Source organism: Suricata suricatta, chromosome 2 (assembly GCF_006229205.1).
Source record: "Suricata suricatta isolate VVHF042 chromosome 2, meerkat_22Aug2017_6uvM2_HiC, whole genome shotgun sequence".
Classification (NCBI taxonomy): Eukaryota; Metazoa; Chordata; class Mammalia; order Carnivora; family Herpestidae; genus Suricata; species Suricata suricatta.
In genome coordinates, this window is record NC_043701.1 from 161,896,533 (window position 1) to 161,918,771 (window position 22,239).

The 22,239-nt window shown below is 40.6% G+C and overlaps 1 protein-coding gene across 1 annotated transcript in view; it reads right to left on the reverse strand.

Annotated features, from left to right (window-relative positions):
- STN1 (STN1 subunit of CST complex) overlaps nt 1-16,007 on the reverse strand; it is a 67,026-nt gene extending 51,019 nt beyond the window's left edge. The window contains exon 1 of the mRNA XM_029932521.1: nt 15,981-16,007. Within this exon, the coding sequence (XP_029788381.1) occupies nt 15,981-16,001 (21 nt within the window). The 5' untranslated portion in view covers nt 16,002-16,007. The remainder of the gene's footprint in view (nt 1-15,980) is intronic.
- Between the last annotated feature and the right edge of the window lie 6,232 nt (nt 16,008-22,239).

The following is a 22,239-nucleotide window of genomic DNA, read 5'->3' on the forward strand; positions in this document are numbered from 1 at the left end:
GTGCAACTTTGATGGGGATTGCATTGAATGTGTAAATTGCTTTGGGTAATAATGACATTTTCACAATGTTTATTCTTCCAATCCATGAGCACGGAATGCTTTTCCATTTCTTTGTGTCTTCTTCAATTTCCTTCATAAGTCTAAGAGAAGATACACTTTTAATAGGAGGGAGGTTGTCTTCAAGGAAGCACATCCAGTAGGATACCCAGAAGGATGGGTGCTTCTGACTGACCTATCAGATGAGGAGAGACAGGTCAGGTGACATTTTCTTGGTCACACACATCCAGGCCAGGGTCGAACCCAGGAAGAAAATCACTAGTGTATGTACTCAGAGCCTGAGATATTAGGAGTGACTCTTGTGGTTCAGCCAGGGGTAGAGTGCTAGAGATAAGACCTCCAAGCTTACTCCCAACCTTGGGTAGGGCCACACCAGGTGAGGGGAACAAAGCAGACTGCCTCTAACGACGTCATCTTTTACAATGAAAGGAGGATTCCTTGGAGACAAAGGATGCCTCTTTTTTTCTTAGCTTAAAACTTGAAGTAGCAGATTGCAACTGAAACCCAAGGTGCGATGTGGAACAGAATTTCCAGACTGCAGAAATATCTAGGGGGTTGGGAGGACATTCCTCCTGCCATCTTCACCAGGATAGACTGCAGGTTCCCCAGTCCACCACCTGGAGATGTGCAAAGGAACTCCTGAAATGAGCACTGGAGGGCTCTTTCAGCTTGGGATTCCACGGGGCCAACCAGATATTTCAAAAACCAACACTCAACTCTCAATGCTGGGAACCTTTCTTATGGAACTAGCCATTGCACTTCTCAGTGTGAAATAATGCTTGGTTTTGCAAGCACTTTTGATAAGCTAGACATTTTTTTTCTAGAAAGTTAATATTTTAGCAAATATTTCTGGAAATTGAGGGGAGTGAGCTGCATATCTCCTACTTCAAAGTGCAGATTATCTTGCCTTAGCCATTTTGACATTTTACTAGTAGAATAGAGTTTGTCCACTTGTATATTGGGTTAGATTTTCTGGCTGAAGTTTATAATAAAGATAACTTATCATCATTTTTATTATGTTAACTTTGTAACCCTGGGGGGATATCTTTAGTAACTCAGCATACCTTGAACACTCTGTATGCTATGGGAGAGCACTAATAAATTTATTTCACTAGAGCAAGAAGAGTGATGGATGTAATATATTAAAAAAACAAAGCAAGAGGCTAAATTTCATGTAAATACAGGATGTGTAGCCTGGATAGCAACTACTGTATGGGTTAGAGGAAGTAAATGGGGGAGGGGGCTCCTTAAGTAAGATAACATGTAGCTGCTGAGACAAAGTAATCATTCAATACGTATAAGCTATTATTCTTAACTATGGAGTTGGTATTTAAGCTAGGATTTGAGACTGTAGAAGAGCTGTTCATTTATTTGTGAAACATTTTCATAAAGTACTTGTCCAGCACTATACCAGACACTGAAGGTAGGAAGGAGATAGGACAGACTGGGAAGAGCCCTCATGGAGCTTCCATTCTGTTGGGGGAAGGAGGGAAGGACAATAAACAAAATAAGTAGAGATAATCCTCAGTGCTTTGAGGGAAATAAAAAATGTATTATGATTGGGGTCTGACTTCAGCTTGGGTCATGATCTCGTGGTTCGTGAGTTGGAGCTCCACATGGGGCTTGCTGCTGTCAGAGCTGTCCCTGATTCAGATCCTCTGTCCCCTTTTCTCTGCCCCTTCCCTGCTTGGGCCCTCTCAAAAATAAACATTAAACATTTTTAAAATATAAAATAAAATAATGTATTATGATTGCTCATAGTAGGTGTGAGATGTTCTCTGTATAGTTCTACTTTCATCAGATGAGATAAAGCAACATTCAGGGGGTGCCTGGGTGGCTCAGTCGGTTAAGCCTCTGGCTTCGGGTCAGGTCAGATCTCACGTTCGTGGGTTCGAGCCCCGCATCGGGCTCTGTGCTGACAGACAGCTCAGAGCCTGGAGCCTGCTTCGGATTCTGTGTCTCCTTCTCTCTCTGCCCCTCCCCCTCTCATGCTCTGTCTCTCTCTGTATCAAAAATAAATAAAACATTAAAAAAAAAAGCAACATTCAGGCTGAGATCTGAAAGATAAGAAGGAGCTAGCCACAAAAAAGAATGCTAAAGAAAGAGCATTCTGACACCAGAGTAATGGGGGAGGTCTGGAGGCAGGGAAGTACTTTCTGGATGGAGGAGCCAAGAAAGCGTGGGGGAGAGTGGTTTCAAATGCAGTTGGGAGATCGGCAGATGGCAGATTCCGAAGGGTTTTGTAGGCCATGGCAGGTCAGGACTGTATTCTCAGTCTCCCTATATGCTCAAAGGGGGATAATATTGTGATTGAGGGCGGGGGGGGGGGGGGGGGGGGGGGGGGGGGGGGGGGGGGGGGGGGGGGGGGGAAGCAGGGCAAAGGAAGCAGGATGAGCCAGGCACATTTGTGGGCAAACCAACATAGGAGCCTGGCTCAGAGGGCGGATGCTGGAGAAACAGGCTGCCGAACAAGATTTTAGCTAGAAACTGGAGAGCGTGAGTTGGTTTCTACTTTCTTTACTCCCTGTGAGCAATAGTGTGTTGTTGTTACAGATCAGAGGAAGGATTTAACACATTTTTTTAAACTCCAGGCAGGGGTTGTGGGAGAGGGGATAGGCTAAATGGGTAAGAGGCATTAAGGAATATGCTCCCAAAATCATTGTTGCACTATATGCTGACTAACTTGGATGTAAATTTAAAAATTAATTAATTAATAAAAAAATAAATAAAATTAAAAAATAAAATTCCAGGCATACCTTCCCCATCTAACATACTGTGATAGGGAATACAAAAATAACTAAGACGAGTTCTGTGCCTAATTTACTGAATCTATCCTAAAAATTTTGTGGGATTTTTAATGTTTATTTATTTATTTATTTATTTAGAGAACACATGCATGCAGCGTAGGGGTGGGGTTGCAGAAAAGCAGAAGAGAGAGAGAATCCCAAGCAGGCTCCACTGTGCTCTCAGCACAGAGCCTGACATGGGGCTTCATCTCACAAACTGTGAGATCATGACCTGAGCTGAAATCAAGAGTCAGATGCTTATCTGATTGAGCCACTCAGGCACCCCTAAAAATTCTATTTTAAGGATATTTACCAAATAATAGTAAAGCAACTAGAGTAAGAAAACTTTGCTGGGCGTCTTATCATGGGCCTCACCTGTATTACTTCTCCTCGTCAGCAGCCTTGCTTAATCCCTTGTGATGTCACCTGCCCCCTCTCCCTGGCTTTTCTCTGCCATATAAGCATGCTCTTCTCCTCTCTTTCAGTGTCACCCAGCTTTAAGGAAATGGCCTCTGTGAGGTCCCCAGCCCATCAAGCCCCTCTAACTCTCGCTCTCCTTTCGAAGCTACATTTCTTGGAAGAGTAATATGTGTCCCCTATTCACACTTGTTTCTCATTCAACCTACCACAATCTGGCTCACCTTAACTTTCAACTAACCCCACCCCAGTCCTCCACTCCACTGAACCTTCTCTCCTAAGGTTGGCAATTGCATTTAAATTCTCAAATACAGTGGCTACTTTCCTTCTCATTCATCATTATTTTTTCTGACTTTCTAGCACTTGATGTTGATCTGATCATATTTTCTCCCTATCCCACCTTGGCTTCCTGACATCCTTTGGTGGTGTCTCTTCCACTACTCCATTTCTTCCTTCTCAGTGTCCTCTTCCTCTGTTAATCTCTTACATTGATGTTTCCCAAGGTTAAGACTCTTGCCTACTTCCTTCTCACCCCATGTGATCCCTCAGAGTCACCTCCTCCAAACCTGTGGCTTCAACTAAACCATTATTCCCATGACTCTCACCCTCCTCACATCCACCCCAGAACTTTCTCTGGAGCTCCACTTGTGAATTTCCAACTGGACTCCCCTAAGTATCTCCAACTAAACCTCTGTCTCCGCAGTTCTGCCCCTCTCTTCTCTGTCAATGGATGTCACCAACACCCACCGATCATCTAAGTCAGAAAACTAAAAGGTTTCATGGACACCTCCCTGTCTCTCACCCTTAGATGAAATTAATCACAAAGACCTATCAATTCTGCTTCCTAAATATGTCTACTTAATTTAGTCCCTCCTCCCTACTCCTGTTGCCATAGCCTTAATCTAGGCTTTCATCATGGATGTCTGGATTGCTGCCATCACTTTCCCAACCAGTTCTTCTACCTCTAGCCTGGCCTCTTTCCAATTCATCATCTATGCTGCTGCCAAGATGATCCTTATGAAATGCAAATTGCACAATGCTACTCCTTTGTCTAAATAAAATCTTTCAATGACTTTATGTAGTCTGTAAAATAAAGTTCAGATTTCTTAGCATTTCAGGGTCATCTGGGTGACTCAGCCAGTTAAGCATCTGACTTTGGCCTAAGTCATGATTCATGGTTCATGGGTTCAAATCCCACATCAGACTCTGCGCTGACAGTGTGGAGACTGCTTGTAATTCTCTGTCTTCCTCTCTGTCTTCCTCTCTCTCTCTCTCTCTGTCCCTCTCTCTCTCAAAATAAACTTTAAAAATGTTTTAAAAAATTTCATAGCATTTCATACCAGGTTCTTCATGGCTTGGCTACTGCCTGCCTCTCAGCCCATGTCCTACAAACCCCTCACAGATAGCCTACTCTCTAGGTTAGTATCTCCCCAGTGCTGTTCTGAGGAGCACTTCTTCAAGATATTAATAAAAGTCTGGTTAAATCAGAGAAAGGATGGAAACAAATTTCACACAGTAACAGGCCTTGAGAATATCTAAGAAAGGAACAGAGGGTGTCAAGTTTGAGCACTAAACTCTATTAACATCTCAAGGAATTCAGTTTGGGAAATACTACTGCAGGAATCTGAGACAACTTAGCATTCCTAGAATATGCCATGCTCCCTTTTGCTTTTCTCCCTCTGCCTGGAATGCCATTCAGTTACTAATTAATTTTTAAAATACACTGCATATGCTAAGGAATGCTATAGACTGGGCATACAAAGGGCAAAGAGGCTAAGTGTGAGCCAAACAAGGAAACGTGTAATTACAACATATCAAGATAAATGCTATGTAACTTGGCGGGGGACCCGAGTTGGGGAGATGGGGAGACAGCAAACTTACCTCATCCCCTTTCACCTGGGTTATCTCTGAGATAGGCATCAGTTTTCACTTCATGTATTTAGAGACCTACTTGTCAAGTGCATATATACTTATAATTGTTACATCATCCTGAGGTATTGACTCTTCTATCATTATGAAATGCCCCTATTTGTCTTTAGTAATATTTGTCTTTAAGTCTACTTTGTCTAATATTTATAAAACCACTTCAGTTCTCTAATGATTACTGTTTGAGTGGTATATCTTTCCATCCTTTCACTTTCAACTTATTTGTGTTTCTGCTTTTTTTTTTTTTAAAGATTTTATTTTTAAGTAAAGATTTTATTTTTAAGTGGGGCTTTTAAATTGGCATTTAACCCACTGTGGGGCTCAAACCCACAACCCCCAAAATCAAGAGTCACAGATTCTACTGACTGAGCCAGACAGGCACCCCACAACCTATTTGTGTCTTTGAATCTAAGGTCTCTTAAAGATAGCATATGGCTGGATCATGTGGTTTTATCTAGTCTGACAATCCCTGCATTTTGATTGGGGTGTTTAGATCTTTCACGTTTAATGCAATTGCTAATTTGGTCAGACTTATATTTGCCATTTTTCTTTATTTGTTTTCTATATGTGAACTCTATTTTTTATTCTTCTACTCCTTCTTGATTGGCTTCTTTTATGTAAAATATTTTCAATGTAACATTTAAATTACTTTGTTCGTTTTGAAAAAAAATAGCTTTTTTAGGGATTTTTTTTAGAGATTGTAATCTAAGGATTACGATATGCATTTTTATTTATCACAGTTTATTTCAGATCAGTACTAATTTAATTCTAGAAAAGCATAGAAACTTTGCTTCAATATACCTCTATTCCTTCCCATTTCTCATGCTACTAGTGTCATTTTTATTACATCTGTATATGCTATAAGTCCAATAGTACAATGTTATAATTATTGTTTTGTATAATTGTATGTCTTTCAAAAAAGTTAAGACAAGACATGAGAAAAAGAGAACTACAGTCTTTTATATTAGCCCATATAATTGTTACCTCTGGTGCTCTTCATTTATTCCTGTACGGAGAGCAATCCATGAGCCCCTTCGACTATGGCAGAGTTACTGCTGGTACTCATGGCCTGCTCTGCCTTAACACATCTATATTGGCCAACCTGGGGCTGGGGACAGGGTGTGGAATGGGGGCATCTCTAGGCCAGAATGCCACAGACTCACACCATTCTTACCTGAAGTCCAAGCATAAATGCTTTTCAGGTCATTGGATGCTTTTGACCTATTCTCAGAATGCTGAAATAATTATTTTGGTCAAATTTGTCCAGTTTTATGTCTGTATTTTTGGGAGATTATTTGCTGATCTTTTCAACCAGCTATGGCTAGAAGTCACTGATGGTAGGGCTTTAGTTAATAGAAGGGTCATTGGGTCAGGCAAAATGAGGTGGCTTGAGAAATAAGGGGTGAGTGACTAAATCATAGAATAAGGTCAGAAATTACCTAGTCTGAGAAAACAGTTACTCATGGCCCATCCTGCCCCATGTATTTTGAAAAAGACTCCTGGGGCGCCTGGGTGGCTCAGTCAGTTAAGCGTCTGGCTTTGGCTCAGGTCATGATCTCCCGGTTCGTGGGTTCGAGCCCCACGTCAGGCTCTGTGCTGACAGCTAGCTCAGAGCCTGGAGCCTGCTTCAGATTCTGAATCTCACTCTCTCTCTGAGCCTCCCCTGTTCACGCTGTCTCTCTGTCTCTCAAAAATAAAAAGAAAAGAAAAGAAAAAAAAGAAAAAGACTCCTAAGTCAGCATGAGGCATGGTGTGAACCAGAGTGCAGTTAACCAAACCACTTTCTGGAATGAGGAGAACCAGAAATGACATTTGGTTAGGGCGAGACACCCTCTAGGTCCTTACATTTAAAACAAGGAACTCCTCCTTCCTGTCCAAATGGTCTGATATACCAAAGGAAATCCAGTAATTAGGATGATGACCTTTGCAAAGATGAAGAGAGGAGAAGGTAATCAGCTGGGGTTTATCCTGTGGGGCAAAGAATGACTTCCCTATGAGGAAAATTTGTGTCTCAGAAGCCAGGATTGAATGCACGAGAAAGAATTTTGTATTTTGTATTTTAAAAGTCTGTATCTCAAAGAAAGTAGAATGGTGATTGCCAGAGACTAGAGAGAAGGGTAATGGGGAGTTATTATTATTATGGTTTTGAGAGAGAGAGAGAGAGAGCACAAGTGAGGGAGAGAGAGAGCATCTTAAGCAGACTCCACGCTCAGTGCAGAGCCTGACATGGGGCTTGATCCCACCACTGGGAGATCATGACCTGAGCTGAAATCGAGAGTCAGTCTCTCAACTGATTGCACCACCCAGGCACTCAAGGGAGTTATTATTAATGCTGCAGAATTTCAGTTTTGCATGATGAAAAGAGTTCTGGAGACGGATGGTGGTGATGGTTGCACAACAATATGAATGAACATACCTAATGCCACTGAACTGTACACTTAAAAAATGATAATGCTGGTAAATTTTATGTGAGGGATATTTTACCACAAGTTAAAAAAATTTTTTTTAGCATTTATTTATTTTTGAGAGACAGAGCATGAGCAGGGGAGGGGTAGAGAGAAAGGGGAAGACACAGAAACTGAAGCAGGCTCCAGGCTTTGAGCTGTCATCATAGAGCACAGCATGGGGCTCAGATCCATGAACTGCAACATCATGACCTGAGCTGAAGTTGGACGCTTAACCAACTGAGCCACCCAGGCGCCCCTACCACAATTTTAAAAATTGAAAGAAGGACTGAATCTCAGGGAAATGCTGGGCATAGTTTGTGGTTAATGGTATGTAAACTTATGTGACTGTCACCTGTGCACTATACTACACCTGATCTTTTAAACCACAGATCCACATCATACTTTGTTAAGCAAGGATATTACCTTACTTACTGGATGACTTATGAAATCGCTGGATTATTTTCAGTTGGACTCATGCTCATAATAAGGTAGTGGAAATAATCAAGCCTTGGTTCTTTACTGTGAGATTTGGGTACACACCCATGCTTCTGAGAAAGTCGCAGAGTTTCTGACAGATGCTCTGACAGATGACAGATGTCCTTATGTGGACAGAACTGGCAATACCACTACTTCCCTAATGGTCACCAGCTACTGGCCAGTACACCAGCTGGAAAATAAACTGTCTTATTCTTATGTTTCTCTTCTTATTGTAAAGAGGCTGCAAAGACTGTAAGACACTGGAGCTATGGATTAAATTTTGGAGAAATGGGATTAATAGTCATAACAAGCCAGGATAAGAAGATTAATAAAAATATCAAAAAGGGATAAGAACTTTTTTCTTTTTACCCAGCACCTTTATAAAAGCTTGATCAAATAATTGTGTATAGCCATACCTACAACTTGAAAATTAAAAGTGATGATATGTTTTCTATTTTTTTATTGTTGGGTATATTTTATCTATTTAATAACAAAATTCATTTCATTTAAAAATTGTTTCAATGTTTTTTATTTATTTTTGAGAGACAGAGAGAGAGACAGCAGGAGTAGGGGAGGCTCAGAGAGAGAGGGAGACACAGGATCCAAAGACAGGCTCCAGGCTCTGAGCTAGCTGTCAGTATAGTGCCTGATATGGGGCCCGAACCCACAAACTGCAAGATCATGATCTGAGCTGAAGTCGGATGCTTAACTGAGCCACTCAGGTACCCCTATTTTTTTAAGTTTATTTACTTTAAGAGAGAGAGAAGTACATGCAAGAAGGAGAGGAACAGAGAGAGAGGGAATCCCAAACAGGCTGCATACTATCAGTGTAGAGAGAGCCTGATGCAGGGCTCAACCTCATGAAACATGATATCATGACCTGAGTTGAAACCAAAAGTAAGATGTTTAACCGAATGAGCCATCCAGGCCCCCTTAACAAAAGTCATTTTATAATTAGCATCCCTTGAATTTCACAAATGTAATGTTGAAAGAAAGAAGCCAGACACAAAAGAGAGCCTATATTGTATGATTGCCGTCATATAAAGTACAAAACCAGGCAAAACTATTCTGTGATGTTAGAGTATGGATAGTGGGTACCCTTGGAGGGGAGGTGGTGACTTTCCAGATGGGAGCATAAAAGGGGCTTCTGGGGATACTAATTATTTAATGTTTCCAGATTTGTATCTATATTTCAATAAAGTATTTTTCAAGTTTTCATTCTTAGTATTTGAATTAGTTGCATTTAAAGTTGACAGGGGTTGGGGTGCCTGGGTGGCTCAGTTGGTTGAGCTTCTGACTTTGGCTCAGGTCATGATCTTGCAGTTTGTGAGTTTGAGACTCACTTTTGGTTCTGTGCTGACAGCTCAGAGCCTGGAACCTGCTTCAGATCCTGTGTCTCCCTTTTTACGTCCTTCCCTTTCTTGCACTCTGTCTCTCTCTCTCTGTCAAAACTCAGTAAACATTAAAAAAATATTTTTAAGTCAAGAAGAATTAAAAAGTAAAAACTTATTAAATGTATAAGACCTGACATTTTGCTATTATCATGTACATAAGAAATAGAGGATTTTAAATGTTAATGTAATACAAGAGATGAGCTATAGCATCATCCTGAATTTTTCTTAATTATTGGATATGTGCCTATATGCTCTAGTAGCCATGACATTTCATAAGTATTAGCATAAAGCTGGCCATCCGAATAGAATTTTGTTTCTCTCATCAACTTATAATTCTCCCCAAGCTACTTTCAATCAGGGAAAAATTGAACTTCCCGGTGATGTCAAAGACAGTGTATTGCTGTGGTTAATTAACAAGTCACCCAGAGAAGATTGAATAGCCATTGTGCTGACATGTTCAAGGGCTAATCTGTTCTGATGATGTAATTTGCAGTAACGTTAGATGTATATTAGCCTGATGGGTGACAGCTGCTGTGGGCCCTGATGATTAAAGTGTGAAGCACTGGGGGCAGCAGGGGCGGGGGTAGGGGGGAGGGGTTGTAGTGAGTACTTTGAAATGGAGAGAGACTTTTATGGAGCCAAGTGCATACAATCTGGTCCTGCTGGGTACTTTACCAGAAAGCCTGCTCATTTCATCTTTATTTATACAGATTTTACCAGGCTTGACATAATCTCAGCTCTGGGCTCATTTCATCCAACACCATTCCAGTCAAATTGATATTCCCTTCACTGGGCTTCTGTGTTCCTTGCTGTCACCATTACACATTTTAGTGCTTATTTCTTTACTAGTTATTTTGGGAATGTTTATTGTGTTCCCCCAACTTGACGATAAGCTACTTAAGGACATATTTTTTTCTGTATCTCTCACAGCATGGAACATAATGATAGGCACAAAAATTAAATAAAAAATAACTGGGGCAAAACGTTGTTAAGCATCCAAGCAGAGTGATGGTTATATGTGGATTTATTCTACTATTCATCTTCTGTCGGTTTGAGAATTCCCTTGATAGCAGTGTTGGCAGATTTAGCAAATAAAAATGCAGGATGCCCAGTTAAATTTGCATTTCAGACAAACACTGCATAATTTCTTGTTATTCATAATTTATATTTTACCATAATATCACCTAGAATATGCCATACCATTTAACTTAATTATATAACTTATAACAATATTATTTGTTATAATTTAAATTATAACAAATATATATATTTTTATATATATATAAATATATTAAATTAAAAATTTTTTAATGTTTTATTTATTTATTTATTTATTATTTTTTTAAAAAATGTTTTATTTATGTTTGATACAGAGAGAGACAGAGCATGAGAGGGGGAGGGGCAGAGAGAGAAGGAGACACAGAACTGGAAGCGGGCTCCAGGCTCCGAGCTACCTGTCAGCACAGAGCCTGATGTGGGGCCCGAACCCACGGACGTGAGATCTGACCTGAGCCGAAGTCGGAGGCCCAACCAACAGAGCCACCCAGGTGCCCCTATTTATTTATTTTTTTTGAGAGAGACACAGCATTAGCAGGGGAGAGGGAGAGAGAAAGGGAGACAGAATCTGAAGCAGGCTGCAGGCTCTGAGCTACCAGCACAGAGCCCAATGTGGGGCTCGAAGCTGTGAACCACCAGATCATGACTTGAGCTGAAGTCAGCCAATTAACTGACTGAGCCACACAGGGGCCCCTGATATAATCTTTTATTTCCTTGTAGTGGCTTTATTTGAGCAACATCTACTTCTTCTACTCTTCTACTCTGTTTTTCTAACAGGGACCTAACATAAGAGATGCTAATATTCCTGTTCCATGAGTTGCCCACTGAGATTATAAGTCAAATCACAAATATTCTAAAGCTTTTCGTAGTTAAGCTACTCTTGATTATTCATCCAGTAGCCCAGCATCTCAACTACTGATGTCTATCCTACAAATACATGTTTATTGTTATAGAGAAAATTGTAGTTGGCAAATTTGCAGCTTCTGTTAGTATTTTAAGGCCAGGGCTTCGAGGGCAACCAAATATCCTGGTTTGCTTGTGACTGGTCCGGTTTTAGCATTGATATTCCCATGTTCTGGGCTTTTTCTTACTCCTGGTTGTCTCCGGTCATCCTATCTGAAGCAGATGTCACAGTATACCATTCAGATTCCCACTTCGGAACCAAGACACTCGTTCATCAGGTGCTGGTAGTGTTGGCTCAGCCTTGAGATCCTACTTAGGAAACTACCTCACTCAAAATTATGCCCTGTCATGAGGAGCAGTTACTCATTGAAATAGTCTCTGTCCTCAATTTAGGACATCTCTGATTGGCCATCCCAGCTCCAGCTGTGGGGTCAGCTGAGGCCTCTGCTCCAACTGCCCCACAAATCAACTTCTCCTTCTATCTGGTCCTGCTTCCCTCACTTCCTCAGAGAAGCAGCTTCTGAAGGCAACCCTAATACACCCCTAATACATCCCTAATACAGACCCTTCAGAGTCTGAGAGTGAGGAAAAAGCTGCCCCTCAATTGTTGGTACAGGGGTGGGGTGGTCCTAGGAAGCAGATTCTAAAATAAGACTTTGGGTTGGGTCACCTGCAGACTGGAGGGCAATAACTTCTCACAGGTGGTAGGTGGCATCCCTGCAAAGGTAGGAGTATCATTGTAAAACTCTCAGCAGTGGTGAACTGGGCTGGAATGCGAGCAGAAGGGATCACTGGAGGGTGCAGCATCTGAGGCATCCAAAGGTTCGGGGACAGTAGTGATTTAAGGACAGTGGGATGTGATGGCTGTTACTGGCCACTATCAATGCGTCAGAGAAAGACAAGAGAGACTGAGAGTGATTAATCACCAATGTAAGAGACCAGACCTTCTGAGACCAAGATCCAGAACTTAATTTATAAGGCAGCTGAGCTCCAGAGAAAACCAAATTCTCAATCCTAGCAAGTCAGCTGTGCCAAAGTCATGACCGTAATTGAGAAGGAATGGGATCCAGAGATATGGGATGAGGACATATAGGTTGGTGTTCTTGTAAATCTTGAGTCCCCAGATTTCCTCTGAAACCTCTGTTTGCAGAAGGGGCTCACTTTCCAGGTTAAAAATCAGCACTCCTCACTTTTGAAGTTGGTACAGAGATTTTTGCCGTACAGGAAAACACCTTTTTCCCCCTCAAGGGATCTTAACTCACTCCACAGGCTCTGTCCCACACCCCAAAACCAATAACAAGAGTTTAGTTACAACATTAATAGTGGGCCTGCAAAAGGAGAAATGAGATGATGTCTCAAAGGATCAGCAGAAGTGGAAGAGTATGTATTGATCCTGAGTATGCACAGTTAAGGAGGAAAGGAGAACAGAAAGTCAAATAAGGAAGGTTTCATTGGTAATTGAGCATTCTCCTATGATATAGGAGTTCACCCTGGCAAGTATCCTGGGAAATGATGCCATCACACTGCTAGAATGACTCTTGGAAGCTTGGAGAAAGCATCACCTCAACTTGGTCTGCTATCTCATTGATACCAATATTAGTCACACTAGGTAAACCAAAAGTGCCTAAGTTGAAGGCCTTGGTAAGATACTTGTGCTGCAGTTGGTAAAGACCCAGGGCTCTGCCACATCAGGGAAATGTGTAGGGGTATAGAGGCCAGGCTATACCGAGGTGTTCCCTCCAACGTACAGGACAAATTGTTGCATTTCACCCCTTCCATTACTAAGTAAGAAGCATAGTGCCTGGTAGGCAATTAGCGTTCTGTGTTCTATGAGCAGCATTTTCCACTCACGAACACTGCTTCAGCCCTTTTGCTGGTAACTGAGAAGATTTCTAGCTTTGACTGGGTCTTTGAGGAAAGTCCAAGATCTGGTGACAGCAGCCCTGCCACTTGGGTCTCGGTAACCAGCAGCTCTGTACATCAGAAGTCATTTACATTGCATGGAAACTCTGACCCCCCCATCCCCCAATCACCCCCCTGAAGCCTTGAGTGAAGAGGTGGCAAGGTTTCACGCCCAGGTTCCTGTGTGACAAAATACAGGTTCCAATAATGGAAGTGTAAAGCCCTGGGCAATGGAGAACATAAGTACCCTGAAAATCTTCAGAAAACCAGAGAAATGGAGTCAAAGATGAAATGGGCAGGAAAGCTCCAGCTGACAAGTGGGTTGTACATCTAGTTTATCATTCTACAAATTAGGAAGGTGGATAGAGGTTGTTAAAAATAAGCCAAATAAGAGGTGCCTGTGTGGTTCAGTTGGTTAAGCTTCTGACTCTTGGTTTTGTCTCAGGTCATGATATCACGGTTTTGTGAGTTTGAGCCTCACATCTGCTGTGCACTGACAGAACAAACCTGCTTGGGATTCTGTCTCTCCCTCTTCCTCTGCCCCTCACCCACTAGCTCTGTCTCTGTCTCTCTCAAAATAAATAAACTTAAAAAAATTTTTTAAGGGGCACCTGGGTGGCTCAGTCAGTTGAGCCCCCAATCTTGGCTCGGGTCATGATCTCAAAGTTTGTGAATTCGAGCCCCACATCAGGCTCTGTACTGACATCTCACAGCCTGGAACCTGCTTCTGATTCTATGTCTCCCTTGCTCTCTGCCTCTCCCCCACTCATACTCTGTCTCTCTTTCTCTCTCAAGAATGAAATTTTAAAAAATGAGCCAAATGAGTTTCAAAAGTCCCCAAAATATTAATGCTTTTCACAATTGTTCTTGAACAATTTGGGTAGAAAATATAAAGGTGCTTGCTGAAGCTTTAAGCCATGTTGCCTGGCTAGCCCAGAAAGGGGATCAAACTGGGATCCCAGTATGCAGTCGTGTTTCTCTGGCTCTTCCCCCAGATACCAGGTGGCTTCACCATTCCCCTCCTCTGGCTCTGCTCCAGCTCCCCGGGGTTCTGTCTGTGTCTGAGGCAGCAGACCATGCCTGGGCCAAAAGTTCCCGATGGGGCTCTCGGCACCCCATGGAAAGCCTGGCCAAACGTGAGGACAGACTTGACCTCCTCCATCACAGACTTTCCCCAGGGCAGAAGTGGGTTGGGGGGCAACCTGGGTACCCACACTCTCTTGTACTCTGCAGTTGCATATCTAGTGACTTCACACCCAGAGGGGATCATTTTTAAATATCCTTCTGTATGACAAAATTATTTTCAGTAATAATCCTGAAACAAAATGACTAGTGACAATGGCCAGAAGTGAAAATTTCCTTTTTCTGAACTTTTATAATCATGCTGGTAAATAAATAAGAGGAAAAGGACAGATTATAGTACAAAAAGAAAAAAATAATGATATTGCTTTTCATTACATGAGCATTTCCCCCCAATATTTTATAATGAGTTTTTTTAAACATATAGCAAAGCTAGTGAATACTTGTATCCCCAGCACCTAGATTTTATCTGTACTATTTCACTATATTTGCCTTGCCACACAATTACTCATCTATCCATTCCTCTACCCATCAACTAATCTCATTTTTAATATTTAAACTCTTTATTTCATTTTGTTAAAAGTTTACTTATTTTTGAGGGGATGTGGAGGAGACAAAAAGGGAGAGAGAGGAATCCCAAACAGGCTCCACACTGTCATGCAGAATCCATCGTGGGGCTTGAACTCTCTAAACGTGAGATCATGACCTGAGCCAAAATCAGGAGTCAGAAGCTTAACCGCTAAGCCACACAGGCGCTCCTGAACTTTTTCTTTTAAAATAGTGTTAGGTTTATAGAACAGAGATAGTACATAGTGTTCCCACATACACTGCACCCAGTTTCCTCTATTACTCCCATCTTAGATTAGTAAATAAATAGAAATTTAAAATCCTTGAAGAATGTAAAATAACTGCCGGGACTAATTGGGGGGTGAGACCCTTGTATCTCTCTTGGTTTCGCATCATCCTAGCTACCGGGGGAAAAAAGACAAGTGACAGCGCAGCAGCGTGAAAAGTGGCCAGTATCCTGATGACCGCTCTGCCGGGTAGGGAACTATCTGTGACTGAGAATCAGACACCTATACAAGGAATGCAATACATAGGTAAATACTAGATGAGAAAGCATTCTAAGAGTTTGAGGGAAATATTTATATTGAGGACTGGGCCTCAGAGTCATATTGGATCTCTGTCTCACTCCATCTGCATATCTATGAATCACCAAAAATTCTATCAATTTAGCCACCAGAAGATATCACAAATATCTAGACTTCCCTCTCCCAGGGTCCTTACCCAAGCCTCCACCAATCACTATCCCAGACTGGCCTTCCCTAACCCTTCCATGCTAAATTAGAATCCCTGGTTGTCTCTATTCTCTAGTCTCCTTTAGCAGTCCTTGTTTTTCTTCTTAATTCTTATCCATGTACGAAAATAGCTTTTGGTGTTTTTTTTCTCATTGTCATGGTTGACATACAGCATTATATTAGTTTCACATGTACAGAAGAATGATTCTATAATTCTATGCATTACCCTATACTCACCATGGACAATATAGTTACCATCTGTGACCATATAGCATGACATTATTCCAGTATTATTGATTGGATTTCCTACATTGTACTTGTGTGCTGGTTTGATTCATGTCTACTTTCCCAGCTGGACTCCAGAAGGCCAAAGGCTGTGTCTGTTTTGCCAAATGCCATATCTCTGGCTCAAGTAGTTCTGTTGAATGAGGGAATGAACTAGATTATGGAACTCATTGGACAAACATTGCTGTATATTTAATGGGAATGTTATTAAACTACACCGAGGAGAATATAAGGAGATAAGTTTCTAGAAGTAACTGTGTACTTGGTCACGTGGGAGGTCTAGAAAACATGCTAGGTCGTTTTGCTGTCTGACTTCCACAGTGAAGCCAGGCATTGAGAGCTGTCAGTCCAGATGTCCCAAGAAGGCACAGGACTTCAATATTAGTAACTCAAATAATCCTCCTTTCCATTGGGAACTTGTCTCTGTTCTGCTTTTGTGTGGAAGACCAAAGAATTTACTTGGAGACACGAGGTCAAAAAAGACTGTATGTATTGTTCTAGCAGCTTTTCTCTAACAGGTCTCTGCAGGCTGAGTATGAATCCGGTGGAGTCTGTGGTGAAGTTTCACTCTGGAATTTCCTGAAATAACTCTCCAGAAAAAATTTGGCTCTTGTTAACTAAAGATGACATTGACCTCAGGCACTGCTAGCACACAATTAAAGACTTTCTGGGAATCAAAACCATCATGAAGAAATTTTCAGTGATTGTGTTACCAGGTTATAATCATCAGGAGCACTTTGTACATGCATTTCTTCATGTTCCATTCTGATAATTGTAATTATATTATAATTTGTTTATTATCTGTCTCTTTTAACTTGGACAGCACTCTTCTCAAGGTCAAGAATATAATAGGGACTCAACAAATATTTATTAAATGAATCTGAATTCAGTATCTGAATTTGAACTCTTGAAAAAGTTTGTTAGAGACAATTCTTGCCAATTCACAACTTCTTAGGTCTGTAACCCTGGACAGCTTGTTTTATCTTCCTTCATGATCTTCCTTTTAAATTTTTTGAAAAATGTAAACTTATAAATAAATATGAATGATAATACAATTAACATCTATCTACCAGCAAGTTTTATAAAATTTTAATATTTTGTGAAGTATGGTAGAGAGAATGCCATATGTTGATCAAATTCTCTTCCATTTTCTTCTTTTAGGCACACAAAAGGATTGCTTTCCATCCTCCTTTACAGTCAGATTGGTACCATGAGGCTAGTTCTGCCAATGAGCTCACAGCAGACGTGGTGAGTGTTACTTCCAAGATAAGCAGAGAAGGAGGAAACAATTCTTTGTGTTGTCTTCCCCTGCTGCAGGGGCCCTGGAAGCCATGTTTTAAAATCGCAGTATCTGAAGCTTGGAGTCTCCATCAACCTATATCTCTCAGTTATTCTTTGGATCAATGTTTGAGAATCTTTCTTGCTCTACATCCTGGTCAACCCTGAGTGCTTTCTGCTTCCAAAGCTTTTCTGCCAGTTCGATGGGGTAGGATTATTGTTTTAATTTGTAATTGGCTCATTATGAATGATGCTGAGCATTTTTCCAAATGCTTATTTGTCACTGAGTTCTTCTTTGGTGAGTGCCTGTTCTTACCCTTTGCCCCCCATGGTCATAGTGCTTGTTGTCCCAGGGTTTTGTAGATTACTTTATACATTTTGGAAATGGACATTTTATCAGTTACATTTCCAGTTACATTCTCCAAACCTGTACCGTATCTTTTTTTCTTTGTTTAAATTATCTTTGTTTCATGGAAGTTTAAACTTATCAGTTTTGTTTTTTGCTTGGTATAAAAATTCTTTCTTATGTCAAGGTCATTATAATATTTTTCTCTATTTCCTTTTGAAAATTTTAAATAAAAAATTCTTTTAAACTTTTTTTTAAATGTTTTATTTATTTTGATACAAAGAGAGACAGAGCATGAGAAGGGGAGGGGCAGAGAGAGAAGGAAACACAGAACCAGAAGCAGGCTCCAGGCTCTGAGCTAGCTGTCAGCACAGAGCCTGACACGGGGCTCAAACCCACAAATGTGAGATCTGACCTGACCCGAAGTCGGAGGCTTAACTGACTGAGCCACCCAGGCACCCCATAAAAATTTTTTTTAATGTTTATTTTTGAGAGAGACAGAAACAGAGTGTGAACAAGGGAGGGTAGAGAGAGAGGGAGACACAGAATCCCAAGCAGGCTCCAGGCTCTGAGCTGTCAGCACAGAGCCCGATGCAGGGTTCGAACTCATGAACCACAAGATCTTGACCTAAACCTAAAGTTGGATGCTTAATCAACTAAGGTGCCCCTCTTTTTGAAAGTTTTTTTTTAAAGACTTGCTTTTAACTTTTAAAGTCTTTTTAAAAAAATTTTTATGTTCATTTATTTTGGGGAAAGAGAGACTGAACACAATTGGGGAAGGAGCAGAGAGAGAGAGGAAGACACAGAATGTGAAGCAGGCTCCAGGCTCCAAGCCATCAGCACAGAGCCTGATGCAGGGCTCGAACCCACAAACCATGAAATCATGATCTGAGCCAAAGTCGATGCTTAACTGACTGAGCCATCCAAGTGCCCTTAACTTTTTAAGTCTTTAATCTACCTGTAATAATGTGTGTGTGTGATGCAAGAACATTATTTTTTTCCATAAAAATAGCTGATTCCCCAAGACCATTTATTGAGAGGTTTGTCTTTTTCATTCCTTTGACGGTAATACAACTTTGCCATGTATCAAGTGTCCATTTATGCACGGGTCTTTTTAATAGGCTCTTTAGTCTGTTTCATTGGTTTATTTGTCTGTCCCTGTGTCAAAGCCATGCTGTCTTAATTACTATAATGTTGTAAGTCCTGATATCTGATACTGAGAGTACCCTTCATCTTGATCTTCATTATTGTCTTACCTATTGTTGTCCCTTTGTATTTCAGTATGGACTTTAGGTTGATCTTGTCAAATTCTACAAATAACTATACTGGGATTTTTGGTCAAAACTGTATTTGCTTATCATTGTTTTTGTTATTGTGGTTGACAATGAGTCTTTTTACTACTACATTTTCTGGTTAGTACCAATGATGCAGAGAAATACTACTGATTTTCACATGTTGATTATGTACCAGAAATGTTCTTATGCCATCATATTCATTGTGTCTGTAGAATCCTTGGAATTTGTAGACAATCTATAATAAGAACAGCTTTGGTTCTTCCTTTCTAGTTCTTAGATCGCTCTTGTATGGTACTGAGTGGAAATAGCTAATCTTATTCTTAATTTCAGTGAAAATGCCTTTAAAGATTCACCATTAGTAATAGTTTGCCCTGCTTTTTCTCTTTTTTAATGGATATATTTAAGCTAAAGAATTATATTCAATCTTTTTATGCTTCAGTCTCCTCTTTTGTGATATGTCAACATATCCGTCTTATCTATTTTGTCAGGCTATTGTGAGGACTAAATGAGATATCATCTTTAAAAAATCTTTGAAAATTGGGGCGCCTGGGTGGCTCAGTCGGTTGAGCGTCTGACTTCAGCTCAGGTCATGATCTTACACTTGATGAATTCCAGCCCTGCTGACAGCTCAGAGCCTGGAGCCTGCTTCAGAGTCTGTGCCCTTCCCCTGCTAACACTCTGTCTCTCTTTCTCTCTTAAAAAATAAATAAACATTAAAAAATAAAATTAAAAAATCTTTGAAAATAGTAAAGTAATATATTCAAATATCAGTGTGTGTGTGTGTGTGTGTGTGTGTGTTCACTGCTGTGTCCTCAGTACCTAGAATATTTCTGGAACAAAGTTGTTGCTCAATAAATACATGTTGATCTTGAAGAAAGAATATTAAACAGATGTTTCCATGCAAAGTAATATATTCTTACCTCTTAGCAGAGATAGCAACAACAAGGCATGCCCGCTGCCGTTCTGAGGAGCCTGCCAGGGGCAGCAGTCACTAATGATCTCAGAACTCTCCTTCTGAACTCAGACACTCAACATCAGAATCCATTTCAACTCAGTGTTTTAGGCAGCCATTTCCAATCTGCTGTAATTGGCATATGAGAAAAAACTTATTTAGCAATAGTGTCTTAAAATATAACCAAACCTACAGCATTAAGTCTTTACTTGATTGGGCATATCATAGTGTTCTGAAAGAGGAATTTAGGAATCGAAGGTTTTTCATTTCCAAAGGTAAACACCCACAGGAGGGCTGCATAACCAACAGCAGCACATGGAAAGGTCATTCTGTTTAATTGGTTCCTTCCTCTTGTGTATGTCCACCCAAGTTGAAAACGCAATGAGATCTGCTAAGTAAAAAGTTGCATTAGGCCTATACAAATTTATCTTCTTTATTAGTAAATGCTTTGTTCGTAACTTTTTCCTTATTATTATATTGCTAGCCGAAAATGAAAACTGACCACAATTTTAGTAATTGGATTAAAGGGCTTAATCTTAAAAAATCCTTCCAGCAAAGCACGCTGAATCTTTTATTTCTGATGGAGATGGAAAGAAATGGAGATGAATCGTAACTGGTCATCCTCCCACAAACAAGAACAAATAAGCACTAAACTTACAAAGTAATTGCAAAGTACTTAAGTTTATTTTGTATGCTTATATTGGTTCTTGTATTACATTTGCTATGTTCACATCTTGTCGTGTTATTAACCCACAGTTTCATGTGAAAAGAGATCTTGCTGAGTTTTTCTTCCCAAACCTTTCCACCTGCCACTTCCCTCCTACTTCCACAAATCCCTGCCGATTTTTGCCCAAGAATGTACAAACTTTAGATATTAAAGACAGATGTGTAAGGCACATGTCTTTGGACATGTTATTTACTGAGAACTAGATGATCAACTTAGTACCTTGTATCAACAAACATCTTAGCCCTGGAAAGATTTTCAATGTCACCATGGTCCTTGATGTCTGTCACTTCCCACTCTTGGACTCTTTGGAGGAATGGACATGCTCCAACTTTGCACTCCCACTGTTGGGCTTTTAGGAAATATGTCATAACATTAAAAAAATTCAGATGCTATTTTCTGCACAAACCAACTTTGTCAAAATCGAGCCTTGAGGCTCTTATAAAAGATTAAAATTTCAAAGCTAGTGCTTTGCAGTGAAGGGAACACATCATTATTTTGTTCTAATCTGCAAGCACCTGACAGACTCAAGAAGCAGTCATGGCCAGGAACCCAAATCTCAAATAATGTAAAGTCATTGTTGTTTTTCAATTTTGATTTAGTCCATTCAAAAGCTATAAAGCTATTTCCATGATAAAAAATGGGGGAAAAGGGAGTTTATAACACTATGATTGATATATGTATATATTCATGTATGTGTATATATGACATTAGGCAAGTTAACTCACATCTCTTAGCCTCAGTTTCCTCCTCTGTAAAATGGAAATAATGACAGAATCTATCTCATAGGATTGTGGTAAATGTGAACTGAGTTACCTATGCAAACTACACATCACAGTGCCTGGGAAGAAAGTGTACAACTGTAAATAGTTTAGGTAGCCTATAGATTATTACTAGTGTTTTGTAATTTAAGTCTGCACAGATATATACCCAAATCCTAACAATGGTTGTTTTGGTGGTGGTGGGATTATGGGTGATTGCTATTTTCTTTCTTTTGCTTTGACAAGATTTCCAAATTTTCTCCCATGAATCTATATTATTATTTTTTTTAATTAAAAAACCCACAAAAGTTAGTCTCCCTTGACTAAAAATATTCAGGACATTCTCACTCCCTAGAATTAACAGGGGGGGTATAAATGGGATGGGCAACATTAATGAAGTGTATGGAGTTCCTGTGGGAGGTCTCTGTAACGGCCCCTCGAGGAATCTTACCTCCCAACATCCATGCCCCTTTGCCATGTGACTTGGCTCCTCTTACCATCAATAAATGGAGTCTAGTTTTCTACAACTTGAAACTGGGCTGGCTTTGTGACTTGCTTTGACTAACAGAATGTGACAGAAGCGATGCTGTGTGAATTTCATGACCTAGACCTTAAGAGACCTTGCAGCTTCTGCCTTTACCGCCTTGAAATCCTGAGATGCTCTGGGCTGCGCAGAAGCCTGGTTTAGTCTATGTGAAGGGTGGCCATCGGGCCCCAACAGACAGCTAGCACCAGCTGCCAGGTACGTGAGACCATCTTGGACCCTCTCGCTCCAAGCAAGGAGTCAGATGATTGCAGCCACATAAGTGCCCCCAGCTGAGCCTGAAAAAGAGGATCCCAGATTGTCAACCCATA